This window comes from Saccostrea echinata, unplaced genomic scaffold, assembly GCF_033153115.1.
Source record: "Saccostrea echinata isolate AGI-Se365-2 ecotype Australia unplaced genomic scaffold, CSIRO_AGI_Sech_v1 ptg000054l, whole genome shotgun sequence".
Taxonomy (NCBI): domain Eukaryota; kingdom Metazoa; phylum Mollusca; class Bivalvia; order Ostreida; family Ostreidae; genus Saccostrea; species Saccostrea echinata.
Window position 1 is genome coordinate 10,105,097 of NW_026889803.1, and position 17,939 is coordinate 10,123,035.

Genomic DNA, 17,939 nt, shown 5'->3' on the forward strand with positions numbered 1-17,939 from the left:
AGTATTTCAAGGTTTACATACTTCATTTCTCCAGAATTTGAAGACAGCATTGTTATATTTTGTCAGTTGAATTAATAAATCACAGTGTTTGCTGCCAAAAATATATTTGATTCTGTGTAAAATTTACATCACCGTGAAGATGTTAAACTCAAAGGTAGAATCAATATTTGCTGGCATTAATGTATCATGTAACATAAAAATAATCAATATGTCATGGTTTATACATATATAATTAAAAATTTTCAATCTGAAGTTCTCTACACAATAACATTTTGAAAATAGGCTGTACAGGTTAATGAAGTTGTAAGTCAAGTAAACATTATAATCACATTGAATGTACAAATCACATCCAGCACAAAAATATTGTCAGTTTAGTGGGAAACAATATAGAAGGAATAACATTCAATTCGACGACAAAATATTGAAATTGTGCTTTTTCTCAAAAAAAATTCCAAATCTACTGGGGATTTCTATTTTTGTCAGAAGGGTTTTTCCTCGTTCAAGTATTTTACAATTTCCTTTCCCCGTTGGTGCCCCTTGCATAAATCACTCAGGCATGAAATATATCTCAAAAATGACAAAAATATCAACCTCTGTGATGCTTTTCAACAACATACTCTTAAAAGTCTATAAACAAGTATAATCATTCAAGCTCCTCTTCCATCGAAAAGAATGTTTGATTAGTATGTTTCGGTCATGTACAAAGCATAAGGGCCCAAGGGAGGGGAATTCGAGAGGCAGAAATTTTTGTGATGGCACGTGCAACTCTTTTCTAGATAAAAACAAACGTACATTGGGCTTTAATGTTACTTACCATTGTCATATTTTAACATAGCAAACACATATCAAAGGCACTATAAGTCCAAAATTACAAACTTGTCATGGAAAGTTTTGTTTGAACGCCATTTCTGTTCGTAGTTTTTGTGAAATGAACTGCCGAAGTAATAACAGTGGACGAGATCAGTCACTTGGGACAAATACAAAAAAATATACTCAAAATAATACACAAGTGACTGAGGAAACAAAATAACATAAAATTAATTAATATATAAGGCACATTACCTGTCTTTTTTTGAAAAAATTCAACAAAAAATCTTGCGGATAGTTTTGTTCAGTTAGACCGCTTATAACCTCAACATCATGCATCGTATGAATAGCGTTGTGGTTTTTCAAAGCGTGAATTTGATTGGCTAATCGTATCAAGGTGTATTAGAAAGAATTCAACTTTAGACACAAATTACTGAATATGTTTTAATCCAGAAAACGCCATAAAGTAAAACAAAACACATCGCAGCTAATCTTTCTATTTAGAAACACAAAATGTGTGTGTTTATGTGATTGTGTTTCGTTCTTTCGCTATCCACCTTGAAAGATTTCTGACCAATGAAAATAGCCCTATCTTTGTTCTTTGGAACAATAGATTATAACCTCGAAATTGAGAAGCCAATCAAATCCATTTCTCATGCACCAACTGCCCGGATGTCTGGATCAATCTCTATTGATTAATAATTAGGTTTTGAGTTGCAACGCATTGGGGGTGGGGGGGGGGGGGGCTGAGGAAAAATAAATAAATGGATAATATGATTTTGGGGGGTAAAAAAAAGTCGATGATATGAGGCACATAGAGTCGGAGAGAGAGAGAATTTTTGTATGAATGACCAGTGGAACATACAACTTTTAATTTTGTTAGATTTACTCTCTAATGCAACAATTTGTATATTAATAGAAATATCAAAACCCTGAATTCAGTTGAAAATCAAATCTAATTTCTTTGCCTGGGTATTTGTTTAATTTAACAAAATAGTCATTTAAATAGACAAAAAATGGAGGAGCTCTAAAAACTTTCACTGTACAGGAATAAAATAAGATTTTGGTGTGCTGACCGTCATTTTATTTACACATAGTTTATAACCCCCAACCCCCGCCCGTTTTGCAACTGATTGGCGTTGCTCTGTTGTGTTCGGTTTGTCTGGAAAATTTTGCTTATTTGAAATACAGATAAACATCTATTTTATTTCAACGAACGAAAATTAAACGTGAGGATGCAACAAAGAAATTCACCGAACCATCATATTTCAGTTGGATGTATTGAATAAATAATAGCGGATTTAGAGATCGACCCCCTGTTTCGTGACCAAAAATATTATCTGACAATATTATCATGTTGTGAATTTTGAATTTACTAGGTGGAGGTAAATGCAAAATAACTAGTTTTTCATGTTGTAAATTTTGCATTTACTTCCACCTAGTAAATTCAAAATTTACAACATTATAATTTACGTAAATGTTTACATAAAAAAATGAATAAATCAGTTTTTGTTTTTGTTGTAAAATATTGCTTTTATCATACAAGAAAAGCAAATTTGCTTTAGATCTATGCTTTTATTAAACATATTAGTACTGCTAAAATAACTCATAGAATGGAGGAACCCCCCCCCCCCCTCTGAATTGATAGCCTATTTTACCTGTATCAATAGCGTTCGATGTATCAATTGCGCCCGTTTTAACGTACCCTATGCTAAACGCTTGAAACAATTAGTAATCTTCTAATCATTAATGGTTTGAGCAATATTTGTGCTTTCCATTAAGAGAGAGAGAGAGAGAGAGAGATTCGAAGTGTTTCTGACTGCTTCAGAAAAGGAGACGGAGGGGGTGTTCAGGACATTTAAATCAAAACACGAAGCTGCAGAAAATAACACGCAAATATAAGGAAAGGATATTTTAAATTATGTAGAACAGATGCTGCTAATCAAAGCCATTAGTGGGAAGAAGGGGGGAGGGGGGGGGACTTTCAAAAAAGGACGTATCAGTGAACTAGTAAGTATTTCTCGAGTTACGTCTCTTTTCAAACAAAAAGTGGCGATTCTCTAGCTGCAGCGGTACTTTTAGAAAAGAGTACATAATTCGTAAGCAATGTATACTATACAGGGGACATGGATCGTTGAGCCATTTTTACAAAAAATATTGAACTCCGTGGCATATTTAAATTTCTTCCAAAATTTTTTGTGATTCTCCAATAATTTTACATCTTCAGCAGCAGATCCAGCGGAGGCTCCGAAACCCAGGGAATACGGACCCTTCGTAAGTTCGTACCCAACATAGAAAAGCGTGGAGGTTCAGATACCTGGCGAAAAGAAGTGGCGGATCCAGAAGTTCATGGGGGAGAGAGGTTGAGACCCAAAAGGCCTAGGGGTGAGGGAATGAGAGGGGGTGTCCCCCTCCCATAGGAAAATCTGCTATTTAGGCCCTTTCCACCATGACACAAAAACATCGATCCTTGACCCCAAAATCAATGGTTTTTCTGCAAGAGAACCTTTCCAAATATTTTTTTTTTTAAAAATCTAGGCTGATAATACTTGGCACCTGGGAAAGGTGTTCCCAATGAATCTAATAATTTAAGAGCAAAGTGGGCAACCTAACAAAAGTTCTATTCTTGACAAAGGGACAAAACAAAAGACCTTAATTGTTTTTTTTTTGTTTTTTTTTGGGGGGGGGGGGGGCAATCATTACAGTTATTTTCTTATGTATAGATAAACTGGCAAATATAGTGGGCATACCTATAAATTAACATTATTTTTTTTAATAGAAAAATATAAACTAGATATCCAGGAAATTGATTTTTAAATGCGTAATATATTTTCAACGTTAAACCAACGTAGTCCTTCTCTGATGCCAGAAGCCTCTACCAAGGGTCATAGATTTCACAAATTTGGTTGAAGGCTATTAGCTTATTATACCCATGCAAATAGTTTGCCTGTTTTTTTTTTTCCAAGTGGAGAGAAAACATTTTCAAGGCTAATTGCTCATTACACCCATGCTAATAGTTTGTCTGCTTCTTCCAAGAGGAAAGAAATAGATTTTCAAATTTGAAATTTGAATTTTTGATACACGACCAGCAAAGCCCCAAGCTGCATGTGCTTGAATCCTGGATTTTCACAAGTACGAGTACAAGTATAGAGTGTTGACTTTTTTAAAACTCATGCAAACAGTTGTCTGCGATGTGCAAGAGTAAAGAAAGTATTTTTAAATATTGCAAGAATATAGATGACTTTGATTCAATCATTCATATAATTACGGCTTTCCATTTTTCGCTATAACACCTTTTCAAACAGGCCGGTAGTACGAGGGGGGGGGTCCAATTCTCCCCCCTTTTTTTGGGGGGGGAGAATAGTCTTGCTGTAGTTTAAATATAAAAAAATCATTTATTGGCTGCTTGGTCAGTGCACATTTTGTTGCAGTATGGTCGAACTCTGGAAAATTATTGCATTAACTAGAAATATGTCCATAGGACATGAATGCCCCGCCGAGTGCATATTAGTAATGCAACATGAAAATTTGTATTAGTGTATGAAGTTTGATGAGAATATCTTGAAAAGTTTCTTTGGAGCTGAAATTGAAATTTTAAAAAAATGGATATAGATGATAAATTCTCACCAAATTATGTATATGTGCATAAGCTTTCATAAAAATATCTTAAACGGTTTATTTAAAACTAAACAAAATGCAAATGAAAATTGGACAAGGTCACAGGAAAGTGTAAGGTCAAAAGTTCGTGATATAATTGAATGGTTCTCACTAATTATGTATCAGCATATTAAGTTTGATAAAAATATCTTGAATTGTATATTTAAAACTGAGCTAAACACTAATTTAAGAAAAGTGAGGTCAAAGTCAAAGGAAAGGTAAAAAAAAATGTTGATGCAGTTGAATAGCTTACATCAGTATCTATCTGTATTTTTCAGCATAGGAAGTTTGAATAGTTTCTTTAAAACTAAGCTTTGAACTGAGCTAAGCGCAGGGGGAATGAAGGACAGACGGAAGGTGGACATGACAAACTCTACATGCCCCAGCCATTTTCATGACGGGGCATAAAAAAGTTTACTGAAAAGTTATAAAAAGCCCCCCCCCCCCTTCACAAAATAGGATTATCGAGTTTAGGCATTTTTTGGTCAATTTTTCAAAAACATGGGCCTGTCAAAAGGCTTAATAACGGCTATTATAATAATAATTATGCCTTTTGATAAGGCATAATAACGCCGTTTGGAAAAGCGTAACAACGCCTTTTTGAAAAGGCACAATAACGCTTTTTTGAAAAGGCGTAATAAATAATTTTTGTAAAGGTGCAATAACGCCTTTTGGAAAGGCATATATACGCCTTTATTGGCGTTAAAACGCCTTTTCACTTCGCATTACGCCTTTTTTTCACGTTAGTACCCCTTTTCAAAAGGCGTTATTGCACCTTTCAATTTTTTTCTTACACCCATAGATTGATCCTATTAGGCTTTCGTACAAACCAAGTGTAAGTGTATTTAATTAACTGTACTTACCGTCTGAATTATTTTATTTCTGGTCAGTATTAACACATTTGATAGCAGAACATAAGCCATCCAACCATCAATGTGAAATAAAGTTATAACTACATTGTACAAGTTTTTACATATTTATTTGATATAATTTGTACAATTATTATTTTGGCAAATGCATAACTATTGATTAAATATTCTTAATCTTGAAATATAAAATATTACAATTATAATAAATAACAACAACACTGTACAACTGCCACAATAAAGTAATACATAAACAAGCAGTCATTATGGCAATACAAAATAAATGACAAAAAATTGATTCCTTCATTGTTTGTAAGTTCTGTCTATAAAATGAATGAGGTAGAAAAATATGAGTGAAATTCTTTTGAACTTGGAGTGAAATTTGTTCAAACAAGCAAATAAAACACTAAAACAGATCTGTTATTCTTTTTTTTTTTTAAATAATACAACCTAACCATATAACAAAGATGACAAAAACAATGACATTTAGCACCATGTCCAGCAGTATCACTGTTCTTTTGTAGAGAATGGACTCGATTGAGTTATAAATCTCTGTATTTTCTAATGCTTTCATGCAAGCTCCGAGGAAATGTACCCCTAGCTTATAGAAGCCACCAATGACTTATGATTCTATGCATGTTCATATTTGGATCACCTTTAGCCACCATGAAAATTCGAAACTGACAAAGGAAAAACCTTTCTGGTCATGCGTCAAGTCCAAAAACTGCAGCAGTTCAAACTGATAATAGCCACAACTGTATCAGTTTATACTAGTAAAAGCCTCAACTGTATCAGTTCATACTAGAACCAATAATAGCCACAACAGTATCACTTAGTGATAATTAAAGCTATGAACTGTATCTATTGGCACTGGTTTACATGCAATTATCCATGGCTCTGTTTTTTTTTGAATTGCACAATATATGCAATTAGGATTAAAAAAAATCTTCTTTCCTTTTGACAAAAACTAGGAAATAGCCAGATTTCCTCATACCTGAAATGATAATGTTGAGAGCAAGTTTTAAATTAATTAAATCTACATTTTTGATTTTCAAGTTGTTACTTTTCACAATTGATGCTTTAAAAGTAAATTCTTACATCTGTGCTAATTGTGTCACTAAATAGCTCTGACTTATTGATCATTGGTTCTCTTGTATGCATTGTGCCTCTATCTGATTGGTCGTAATATCTAGCTCCATGGTCCTCTCCTGAAGAAATATCTGTTCCTATTCCACTCTCTGAAATTAAAAAATTAGATAAAAATCAATCTTGAAACATATATATATACATATATACACTTATACAAAAAAATCATATTAGTATGAGCTTAAATATTAAATCCACAATAAAACATCCATTTTTATCACCAGTAAAGTGTATTACAAGAATATTACATCTATAAGCATGTCATAAACATCCATGATTATCTCCCTTATCATGAGAATTTTTTGTTAAAAATTCATCTGTGTTTACCATTAGAGAGATAGTTGGTTCTGGAGCTGTCCTGGGTGAGGTGTTGGGGGTAGAAGGCCCCCGAGTGACTACTACTAGAAGAGGAGGTACTGCTGACAGAGATGATGGAGTGAGGACGTTTGTTGTTCTGATACATATGATCAAATGAGGAAACGGCTATGGAGTTCCTTGTACGTGCTGTAATATGTAAGTACAAAATGACTATATCTGTGGATAGGGTACCACATCAGATGTATTCGATGAGATATGCCACATTCATAAATACAATGTATATTTATGCATATATTTCACATTCAGGATTATTGAATCATTTAATATACACTTTATATGTACATGTAAGTGATGGCAAAAATTACATTGTATATCTCTCTTCATAACTTTAGAAACAGATGATCAGACATGCTTTATACAGAAAAAAAATATATTCAAATATATATAATAATTGAATGATAATGGTACATGTATATGTTATGTAAGAAACTTACACTGGAAGTTGCCAGATGCCACATTGATAAATCGATCATTAATCTGGTTTGCACTCGGTTTGATTTCTAAACACGGTTTATTTCCTATTCCCATTGTAGCCATCTCAGACATGTGCTTTTCTGCAAAAAAAAAAAAAAAAAAAAGTATTTTTAACCATTTTCAAAAGTGTTTGAATTTAATATTTCTCTGTAACTTAAATTCAAAACTCCATTGATCCAGAGCTACCCACCCCTGTTTTTGATGGCTTGATTCCAAAGTACTCGGGAGATTTCTTTCACCCAGTGATGCCTGATGTCCGAGCTCTGGGCCTGTAGGATGTAGCTTCCCCTCGATCTCTTACGGAACCAGATCTCAAACTTGTATCCTGTGTCCCCGTAATTCTCTGTGAGGCCCACTTCTGCCATCTGTTGAACAAAAACAAAAAAATATCACCTTTAATCAGTCAACATATATGTTATAAGTACTACCATTAATAAAAGACTTCAAAAAAAAAGCCACCAAGTTGCAATAGCTTTCAAAAATTGGTAAGTGTTTTTGCTTTTCATAAATGCAGTATATTTACATGTACTATATTAGTTCACAAGTACTGATCATTACATTGCATAAAACATAGATATACAAACAGTTCTCTACCTTTAAGGAAAATTTGTACAGATAACTGTCTGGTCCCCCATTTCTACCCCTCCTTGTTTTACTGAACAGAATAAGATCTTCAAACAGGAAAACATGACGTAGGGATTTCTTCCTGCCCTGCCATACAATAAACTCATCTTGTCGTAGTAATCTCCCTTGCTCTTGCAGATTTACCTAACGATTCAATAAGATACACACATTAATTTAAATGACACGTTAACTTTTCAATATTATCTTAACGTTAAATCTAAGAATTTGATGAGCCTCTAGTCCTTATATCATTCTTTAAAATGACTGAAGAAAAAGAATGAAAAAAGAAAAAAAACTGTATTTTAAAAGAAAAAAAAAACTGTATTCAAAAAGTTCTTACATCGCAATCTCTCAGGGAGTCCATTGCAAGGAGATCGTTTCCATGGCGTAATTGAAACTTGACCATTTGTTCAGCTGCCTGTAATACAAATAGATAAGGTCTTCAATTTTGATTCATTAAATCTTATTGTATACGATGTTCATAGAGAAACTTAGGCAGTATTTGCTTTCAAAATATGTTATTCAATTGATATAGAAAAAAAAGATATTTCTGTTCATGTTATTTAACAAAAGAAATGTTTAGTTCTTCTAGTAAATGCTTTAGTGAAAACTGACCCTGAGATCCTGGAATTCTTGGTCTGATGGGGGGCATTCCTTCATGATCTGTTTCAAAAGGAGAGCATACTTTCCCATCCTCTGTACTGGCTTCAGCAGATAACTTCCTAGGTCCATTCTGTCCCCCAGCTTTGCTTGTTTATCCTGTAGTTAGAAACCACAGATCTATGTACCACAAGCACATAAACATTAGTAATAAACTAATTTACATAAGTAAAAAAGATTCAATGACTAGAACTTTTACAAGAGCTACACATAACTGTACTCAGTGGTACTTAAATTTTCAATCTTTCATGAATGAATTTATCTACAGGGATTTTTTTTTCGTAAAGTCCCTTATAGAAAGACAAGAATATCCTACCTTAAAGAAGTGTTTCCCATACTCTGCCATCAACATATCAGACTTTGGTTTGTTTTTGTTGTATAGAGCATAAAGGTAAAACTGTGCCTCCTATACAGATAAAAAAAAACTTTTATGTAAATCAAACAAGGATATATACAGGTATTTCAAAATCATTAGATTATTCAATTTTGAGGTTTGAAATGTACTGAAAAGAAACATACAATGAAAAAAAATCCTCCTTGAATGAAACACTTTATATTCTTACTCACATGCATGAGGAAGTAATGTGAAATTTGGAATGGGTTTCTCTCGCATCGCTCCACCTCCCGCAAGAAGTACTGACGGTGGAACTGATAAATCTTCTCAATGTTCCCAAAGATGATGCTGCCCTTCCCCCTCAAAGCCTGTGGTACATCAGGCCGCTGAAGTTCAGGGATGTAGTTTTCAATGACATACTGCAGGGAAAGAACGTAATCTCTCTCGGTTTGTACCATCTCTCTCATGATGTGGCACAAAGTCCTGTGTGAACAAAAAAAATTTTGCACTTCTGGAATTGAAATGATATTTTGAGTGTACAGCCTTCTTCCATAATTCTTCTACATCTGTAGTCAGATCAAGAAAACTAAATTGCAACATGCAATACCAACATGTTTGTGAACATACCAGAAAAAAAATAAATTTGACAATTTACTTATATTCTAGGGATGTTCATTTTTCCATACCTTTTACTTTTCTCTGTACCGGACAGTTTAAGTTCTGAAACAGCTGGCATGGATGTTAGATGTGTATTGACGGGGACTGGGGCCCAGTGCTGAGGAAGAGGGGGGACAGGGGGTGGGTTGTCTCCATCAGGGGCTTGGTTCTCTTCCTCTTCAGGGAGGCTAAAAATAGACATGTAACAGCCTTGAAGAAAAAATCATACAGAAATGTTTCTATCAACAAAAAAAGGCTTTTAAAAATTCCATTGATGTGCAGAACAGACAAATTGTTTTTTGCTGCTTTTCCATCAAAAACCTTGTATCAGGCAATAAAACGAAACCATCGACGACTCTGGAGAAAATTGAACACTAATCACTGAATGAAGAGAATGTTCTTCCCATTGGTTAGCCCAATTCAAGATAACATACACTTCCTCAAAATATTTGGCTTTGGTATACAGATTAATAGAGTAAGAAAGAAAATGCCTCTACTCCAATATTGATGGGGTTGTTGTTATTATTTTACAGAGGAGCAGCTCTGCAAGTATGCTATTGGATTTCAGTTAGATTTTAGCTGTTATGATTTCCTGTGATATTATCAGATGATTGGCTATAGTTTATAAAAATGTCAATAGATAAACCTGTTCGTTGATTTCATAACATTTAATGTTTTTCTTTTTATTATCTTTTAATTACATAATGTTTACTGAACACGGTCACAACACTATAATCATGATCAATTTATGCTTCCACATCACAAGACTACCTCTTGCCAAGAACTAATGTGTTATAAGCAGGTACTTTCCCAAAGATGCAAGTTTCCTCAAAAAAGAAATTCAGTGAGTCAAGAAATATAGAAAAATAAAACATTGTTCCATCATAAGAATTCTCATCTTCCTTACCCAAGGGTTTTTGATTTGCTACTCTTCTCACAAACCCTTGGCCTATCGTGCTACCAAAGTTGGGATTGTTTACATCACGTGATCTCAAATTGTATCTTATAAGCACAGCTTGTATCATAGACAGAAATAAGGAGTATTTTTAAATTTGAAATATTAAAAAAATATTAACAATATTAGCAATATACATTCCAGATAACATTATTTATAGAATGGCATGTTAACTTACGAATCATTGTTTACCTGTGTTTTTCATTCCTGAGACTCACTGAATGGTCAAACAATATCAACAAACTCTAATCATAACCCGAGAAAAAAAATCCCAACTTTTGATAGCATGATAGGCCAAGTATTTGTGAGGAGAGTAACTGGATCAGAAACCTTTGGCTAGCGAAGATGAAGACAACACAGTATATTGCCATGATACAGTAGGAATCCACGATTTCATCGATATATTGTGATTTTTTTAATTGCATGATACCTATCGTGATATTGAGACTAAAATACAGGTATTTAGTACATGATTTAAAATATCAGAAATAATTCATTTATTTGTTCAAACTTTTGAATTACAATTACATGTACTAGAAGTGTAAGCAATGTTGTAAAATAAAAAACAACAGCATTCTAACATCCAAACATGCTTTAATATATTTAAATTAAGCTGAAAAAAATGAAGCTATGTTTACACAATATTTGTTTAAAAAATTATGGAGATTTATTTAAAATCATAGGTAAAATTGCATGTAAACATATCATGATATCATTGTGATATTTTGGGGAAAATTGTGATATATTTCGATTCAAAATTTTTGGCAAAACCCATCCCTATGATATAGCAAAACATTTTTCACCAACATATCATGAAGTAATACAGATGACAAATTTCACAGGAAGTTAGTTTGGAAAAAGAACCATAACAAAATAAAATGGCTAGAGTGCTCAGCTAGTCGTTCAGTGAATGTATTCAAATTGTTCAATAAAATTTGCAACAGTTTAATTATAGCAGAATTGTTAATAAAACATGCCCTACTGGTGGGATTAACTTTTAGACTTCTCACCTTGATAAGCTGTCAGAACTGGCAGTGATCATACTGATGGGGCGTGGATCCTGGCTTTTACTCCACAAGGGATGATTGCGGTCCATTATGAGGTCTTCCTCCTCCATGATAACATTGCCAGGTAAGGGAACGGTCGGGGCGCGTTTGATGATCTTCTTCTGAGGTCTATTATGTAAAGGCAGAGATGAGGTAGAATTTGCTAAGATGGGAGACAATGAATGAATGGGGGATGATTTGTAGATATGACTTGGGGAGGCATTAGCCATGTCACTCCCAGACTCACTGAGATCTTCCCTGGAGGATCCCAAGCGAGAATCAATCAGGGACTTTGGTAAGGCTGTCACAATACGGTCTGACATGTCCTGTGTGTAAAAATCTTCCCGGGGTAACTGAGACCTGAGGAATCGATCGGACACACTTTTGCGTAGTTCAGGATGGGGTTTCACTACTCTAACTGGGGTACTAGAGGACTGAGGTTCCCACACTGACTCCTGGGGTACAGGAAATTTCCCAGAATTCACAGCACTAGCTGCAGGAGATTGTTCCCTCACTAAGGGTTTCCTGCTTTCAGAGGGAGTGTTCTCCCTTTCTTCCATTACAAGTTTCTCTCTTGCACGTTTTAATGTACACTGTCTTAATGTTAATAATTTTTGTGTTTCATCACAGCGCTCCTTGGCCACACGACACTGTTCCAGCATTTTTTCACTTTGTAGTTTCTCTGCTAGATCAAACATAAATGTGAATGTTTCTGGTTTCATAACAGGATGATCCCTAAGATACAAATCCAAGCTCCGTAATAACTTATCTAGTCCGCTTAATGTTTCACAGTGTTCCATTTTCATACTTGCTACATACTTCATAGCATCTAAAGCCCACTCATATGTCTGAAAAATCAAACATGATAATAAAATTAACACTTTGGAACATCAATCACAGTCAATATCTGAGATTTATTAACATTATGAAAAAGCCTGCATTTGTCAATTTTATTATTCTCCTTCTTTCTTTCCCAATAATTACTACGTTAAAATAAGAAGGGCATATCAGTGATGAACCTTTCCCTTCTTTTTCACCCTCCCCATCATGACCCGCCTTTTCATCTTTCCTACAGCAATCTATGAATTGCAGCTTCATATGTTTTGACTTGACTTACCCTATCTAATAGTTGGTAACATTTAGAAGTACGCTCAATCTGTTCCCTAGTGTCCTCCAGCCTTGACGTAAAGGACTGAAGATGTTTTTTGAGAGTGCGGGCTAGCTCCTTATAACCTGTGGCTTCATCGAAGTTTCCCGACTGAGCCAGCATGCTGGCCTCGTCCAGAAGATCGTTGCCCTTTTCTATGTGGGTCTGAAATCAATAAAAAAGCTCCTCAGAATCTTGCAAAGACTGTCCACAAATGGATAAGAACTGTACATTTTGTTTAGGCTAAACTGAACAAAGGAACACAACAGATTAAAATCTCTAATTTTTTGGCAAATGAAGGCATACATGTATGTATATGTAAAGGGTATTTAAGTTCATTAATACAATAAGCTAATAATAATATCATCATTACAAAATATTTTTAGACTGGTATTTTGAAGGGTTGAAATTTTGACAACTTCAGTATTTGAAATATGTTTTCTAGAGTTGAAATATTAATGGTTCACCAGCTCTTTAACAAGAATGAGAACATTAACTAGTGGAAACTTTGAGCATGTTGATGATTATTAATCATTTGTCAATTTCATCAAAGTTCCCACAGTCTCAGTTTCCACTATTTTTCTGACAAGAACATTTTTTTCTTATAACTGAGAAATATTGGAGCATTGTTAATTTAAGTGTGGTTCACCCCTGTTAGCAAGAAAATGGATACACTGGATTATAAAAATGTATTTTCAATTAGCTGATGACCTTATTACAAAAAGATGAATTTCTCAATATTTTTTGGATTTTATGATAATTAACAAGAAAATATACAGTTTTAAAACAATACAATAAGTTTGTGGTACTATTGTCTGAACATCCCTTTATTCATTTCCTTATTTATGCTGGTATCAACATGCCTATTGAACATTGCTCTTTTTTATGCTTATAAAAACAGTCCTTTAAAGTTATAAATGATTCTCTTTTTAATTCTCATTAAAAAGAGAGAGAAAAAAATCAAAAAAAAATTCAAAACATTGATACTAAAAAAAAATTATAATTTGAAAAGCAGTATCGGAAATCATATCAGACATAACATTCTGTTTGAGGATAGAATTAGATTTTTTTTACTCAACAAAAAATATCTTACCATCCCCAGGAATAAAATCCTAACTTTACATAATAAAAGAGGGAAAAAAGAAAAAGACTTTTTAAACTTCTTTGTTATCCAATGTACAGGAAATTTTCCCATGACTCTTTAATTAAATTTCCACAAGAACCGAATATTTCACAACAGAGAAACAATGAAATCCAATGTAATGACACAACACCAAACACTTTAAAGAAGAAAGCTCATCAACTCTAATCCAAAGTGAGTTTCTCCAGCAATGCACCTCTCACTGCAAGCTTCCCGGTGACTAATGCTAAACATGCCCACAGCTCAGCGTATTAAAAAAAACTTATGAAAGTCTTCAGAACTCCTGTGTTTATCTGAGAGATAATCAAGAACAGATGGAATCAAGATCAAACATTAAACATCAGATGTCCCCACCCAAAGAAATTAGTAAAACAACAAAAATCATATTCCAACACCAGAGGGCAGTTTTGTCAGGGGGAGGGACGTGATGCCAGCATCATAAGGCAACCTCATGCTGAGGATCTAAAAACCTAAGTAGCTCAGGAGATAAGTCCAATAAAAACAGAGGTTCAAGATGTGGCAGCTTCTTTACAAGATTAGTTTTCACTCACTGATTTGTGCCATAACTGTTTATTTTTCTCATGTAAACTCAACTTAATTTCTGATGCAACAGCGCACAGATAATTCAGATGCTTTCGGTCTTTGTGTTAATGCGAGATGCAGAGCAAGACAAGAGATTGTAAACAAACAAAATGGTTCTTAATTTTTGTTAATTGCATGACCCTCATAAAGGAATTGTGTTTGTAGCACAATTTTCTTCTTAAAAAAAAAAAATCAAAAATGCCCCCTACTGTGAATAATTTACATGCACATTAATTACACAACAGGGAATATAGTGAGAATAAAAACCAGTATTTATTGTATTTTTAGATAATCATCAATGTAATTACAATAGCTTGTTGTTTCCTGTAATGAGTTATGTTGGACCCCACACTGTTATGATACTGCAAGCTGTTTTCTTTGATCAGCAGAATTTGATAGACAAAATAGGAAACCTCTAATCTTTGTATAAATCAAAATAAAAAGAAACACAGAAAACATATGTTTCTAAATGTTTTATGATTATAAAGCTGTAGAGTCTTGCAAATAACATCTGCTAGGTAAATCAAAGAAATAAATGTATTTAAAACATATGATTCATTGCAACTTTCAATCTTGTGTGAGGATGATGAAATGATTAAAAAAAAAGAGAGAGAAAAATGGGATGCTCTGTTGTCAGCAAAAACCAAAAGTTTGCAGTAAAGAATAAAGATAACACAGATCAAAAATTTGTAAAAATCTTGCCAAAATTAATTTCAATTTACCTACAGAGGGTACAAAAAGTAACACAAATCAGATTTCAATATGCATGTTGCCCCGATTGTATAATACAGTACATAGAGCCAGTGTAACCATAAAAAAACAAAAAACAAAAACAAAACACCTATACTGGTGCCACAGAAAACAAAATAAAAGTAAAATACAGGTATTGTGAAAAGGAGGTTGAACAAAAAAGTGATTATTATAAAGTTTTCATATTCGATCCATTTTAGAATATGGTGCAAAGAAACATAAAGCAGTTCTTTGTGATCGAGATCAAGCCAAGCTGAACAAATGAGGAATAATGAGCTTAAAGCAAAAGATTGTCATTTTTAATATTTTTCACTGGATTTCTTTGATATGACAAGTTTATAGAAAGAGTCATCCATTTTAGTTCAAGCATGAAATGAGATCATTGACAACATATAGGGGGTCTTACCATTGCAGAGAAGTAGAATTTCTCGAACTCTTTCTGCTGACTGCGGATGGCCTTGAGGTTGTCCCCTAGCTGGGCGTGTCTTTGGAGGCACTCCTCACCTGTCCTCTCCGTCCATGTTATAATCTAAAAATAGAAATGAGCCACCCTGATAAACCTCATTCTCATCAACAAGCAGTAAATAAACCATGCTACTAACAAAATGGAAAGCAATTAACTTTGTTCTGCCTGCTATTCGGAGTATTTATAACATTTGTTTCTTATGAGAATATATAATACAGAGTTACATATTATCCATATCTTACAGAAAGATCTGAGCTGCTTGAATTCCTATCCAAAGTATTAAATATTTCTTACCAAGCTCAACACAAGCAATAAAATACCTAACCAACATTAATAGCAATACACAGGTGGTTGTGTTCTTGGCCATTAGCTATAAACATACTGAGAGGTTTCATGGGGTTTTCAACATCCTCTTTAGAACACCACTGGTACGAAGAAAAGTGCAAGGTTTCATAATCCACAACCTATCTGCTACACAGAAATGAGCAGATTTCTCATTTTCTTCACCCTTCTAGACGGTTCACCCTCTGGACCCCTGATAATACATTTTCACAGCTAGCCAATAATTCTACATACCCATAATAAACTTCAATGTCCCTCTTCATGAGTAAACACATTTCTACGTCTCTTTTCCCATCAAAACACAGAAAAGTGTCTCCCTTCTTGCATCATAACCAGACCTCATAACATATATACCTTCTCACACATAAATTCACGAGCACTCTTTCTTCTGTCCACATTTCTGAGTGACACCTGTACCTGATGGATACATGATACAGGTGTTTCACTTCAAAGAAAATGGTTTCTGTTAACACACAGACTGGTACATATTGGAGAATATAAGCTGTAAGTGGCCAGCAAGATGTGTAACCTTTTTGTTTTATTATTTTGACCTTTGACCAAACAGATAGTTTAGACTAATACACCCATTATTTTCTACATCAAAAAAATATTTCATCAGCATCAAGACAAGTTTATGTAAACATTGTTTGAAATCTTAACATGCTCTCATAATTGTCAATCAGACTGGTAATTATTAATAGCAACTCAACAAAATTTGGACATGCCAATGTACAAGCTTCTGCAATTCTTTCCGCCACATAAAAAAAATTCTGTTTGAGAAATCTTTAAAGGTCTCTCATCCTTCACCCATGTTATCAATAAATCGCAGATGGATTCTCTCAGACAGGTACATGCAGTATGTGCATGTGAAATTAACTATCTGTTACAGACCATCAGAACATTTCTTGGCTTTTCATCAGAATGATTGGCTGTATCAATGGCCATGTGTCCGAGCATCCTCATTGTGTGATAAATCACCAGGTTCATTAACGCATTCCTCAGCTTCTTACCTCAGATAAGATTAACCTAATGAGGTCAGATAACTACTTAACCTCTCTCATCTAATTCACATCATATTTTAAAAATTTAAATTTTCACATGGCATTAAAGAGGTCACAGAAAGAGCAAATGGTACATTTACTGATTGTCTGCATGTACCTATACTGTAATTTTAATTTTTTTTTGGTAATGCATGTAACGGTACTTATTCATATAAATCATTCACTGTGTTTTAATTAGTAATGCTTAAAATGTAATTCAAATTTTTATCTTCTTTTATAATCACTCTTGGGAATTTCAAAAAAAAAAAAAAATCCATTGAAAAATAACATATAAAAAGATGTGTAATTCCCATCCCATAAAAATACACTGAACTTTGATACACTTCCATCCAGAAGAAAAAATGTTCAGCTCAATACTGATGTGACCTATATTTAATGAATGAAGTCTATCAATTCATTCATAAAACCTTAAAAATAATGAAAATAAAAGTAAGACATTAATTACCGCCTATAGGGATAGATTAATTCTACATTGAAATTTACTGGACAAATTAAGAAAATGCTCCTGGAGAGTCTGTTCAAAACACTCCTTTTTCATGCTTTTTTTAAGAATGTAAATTTTATTTTGTTTACTGAAATGGACCCACTCAAGATATGCAAATGCACAGGTCATGTTCCTTCATCAAAATTTTTAATGTTTAAGTTTCTATCTGGGACTAAAACATTGCTAAAGTGAAATGGGAACATGCGTTCTGTACTTTAATCAAATTTACGCACAATTATCTAAGGAAAAACCACAAAGATTGATTAAATGGAAATATAATTTAACCTTGCTTTTTTTAGGCAAGGTGATAATGAGGATAAATTTATTAAAGCATTAAATATTTTTATAGATATATAAATTTA

General features: G+C 33.7%; 2 protein-coding genes across 3 annotated transcripts in view; one reads left to right on the top strand and one right to left on the bottom strand.

The window, feature by feature from the left end:
- The window catches only part of LOC133171704 (GTP-binding protein Rit2-like), a 117,403-nt gene that overhangs the window by 16,763 nt on the left and 82,701 nt on the right, over window positions 1-17,939 (top strand). The gene's annotated exons all lie outside the window — the stretch shown is intronic.
- The window catches only part of LOC133172003 (pleckstrin homology domain-containing family G member 4B-like), a 40,500-nt gene continuing 28,760 nt past the window's right edge, over window positions 6,200-17,939 (bottom strand). For both annotated transcript variants that reach the window (XM_061306802.1, XM_061306801.1), the window contains 14 exons: window positions 15,631-15,753; window positions 12,722-12,916; window positions 11,569-12,452; window positions 9,633-9,791; window positions 9,180-9,429; window positions 8,929-9,018; window positions 8,568-8,711; window positions 8,293-8,370; window positions 7,923-8,096; window positions 7,519-7,693; window positions 7,289-7,408; window positions 6,804-6,980; window positions 6,429-6,568; window positions 6,200-6,324 (listed from right to left, as the gene is read on the bottom strand). In XM_061306802.1, coding sequence (XP_061162786.1) covers window positions 6,319-6,324; window positions 6,429-6,568; window positions 6,804-6,980; window positions 7,289-7,408; window positions 7,519-7,693; window positions 7,923-8,096; window positions 8,293-8,370; window positions 8,568-8,711; window positions 8,929-9,018; window positions 9,180-9,429; window positions 9,633-9,791; window positions 11,569-12,452; window positions 12,722-12,916; window positions 15,631-15,753 — 2,715 coding nt within the window. In that variant the 3' untranslated portion in view covers window positions 6,200-6,318. The remainder of the gene's footprint in view (window positions 6,325-6,428; window positions 6,569-6,803; window positions 6,981-7,288; window positions 7,409-7,518; window positions 7,694-7,922; window positions 8,097-8,292; window positions 8,371-8,567; window positions 8,712-8,928; window positions 9,019-9,179; window positions 9,430-9,632; window positions 9,792-11,568; window positions 12,453-12,721; window positions 12,917-15,630; window positions 15,754-17,939) is intronic.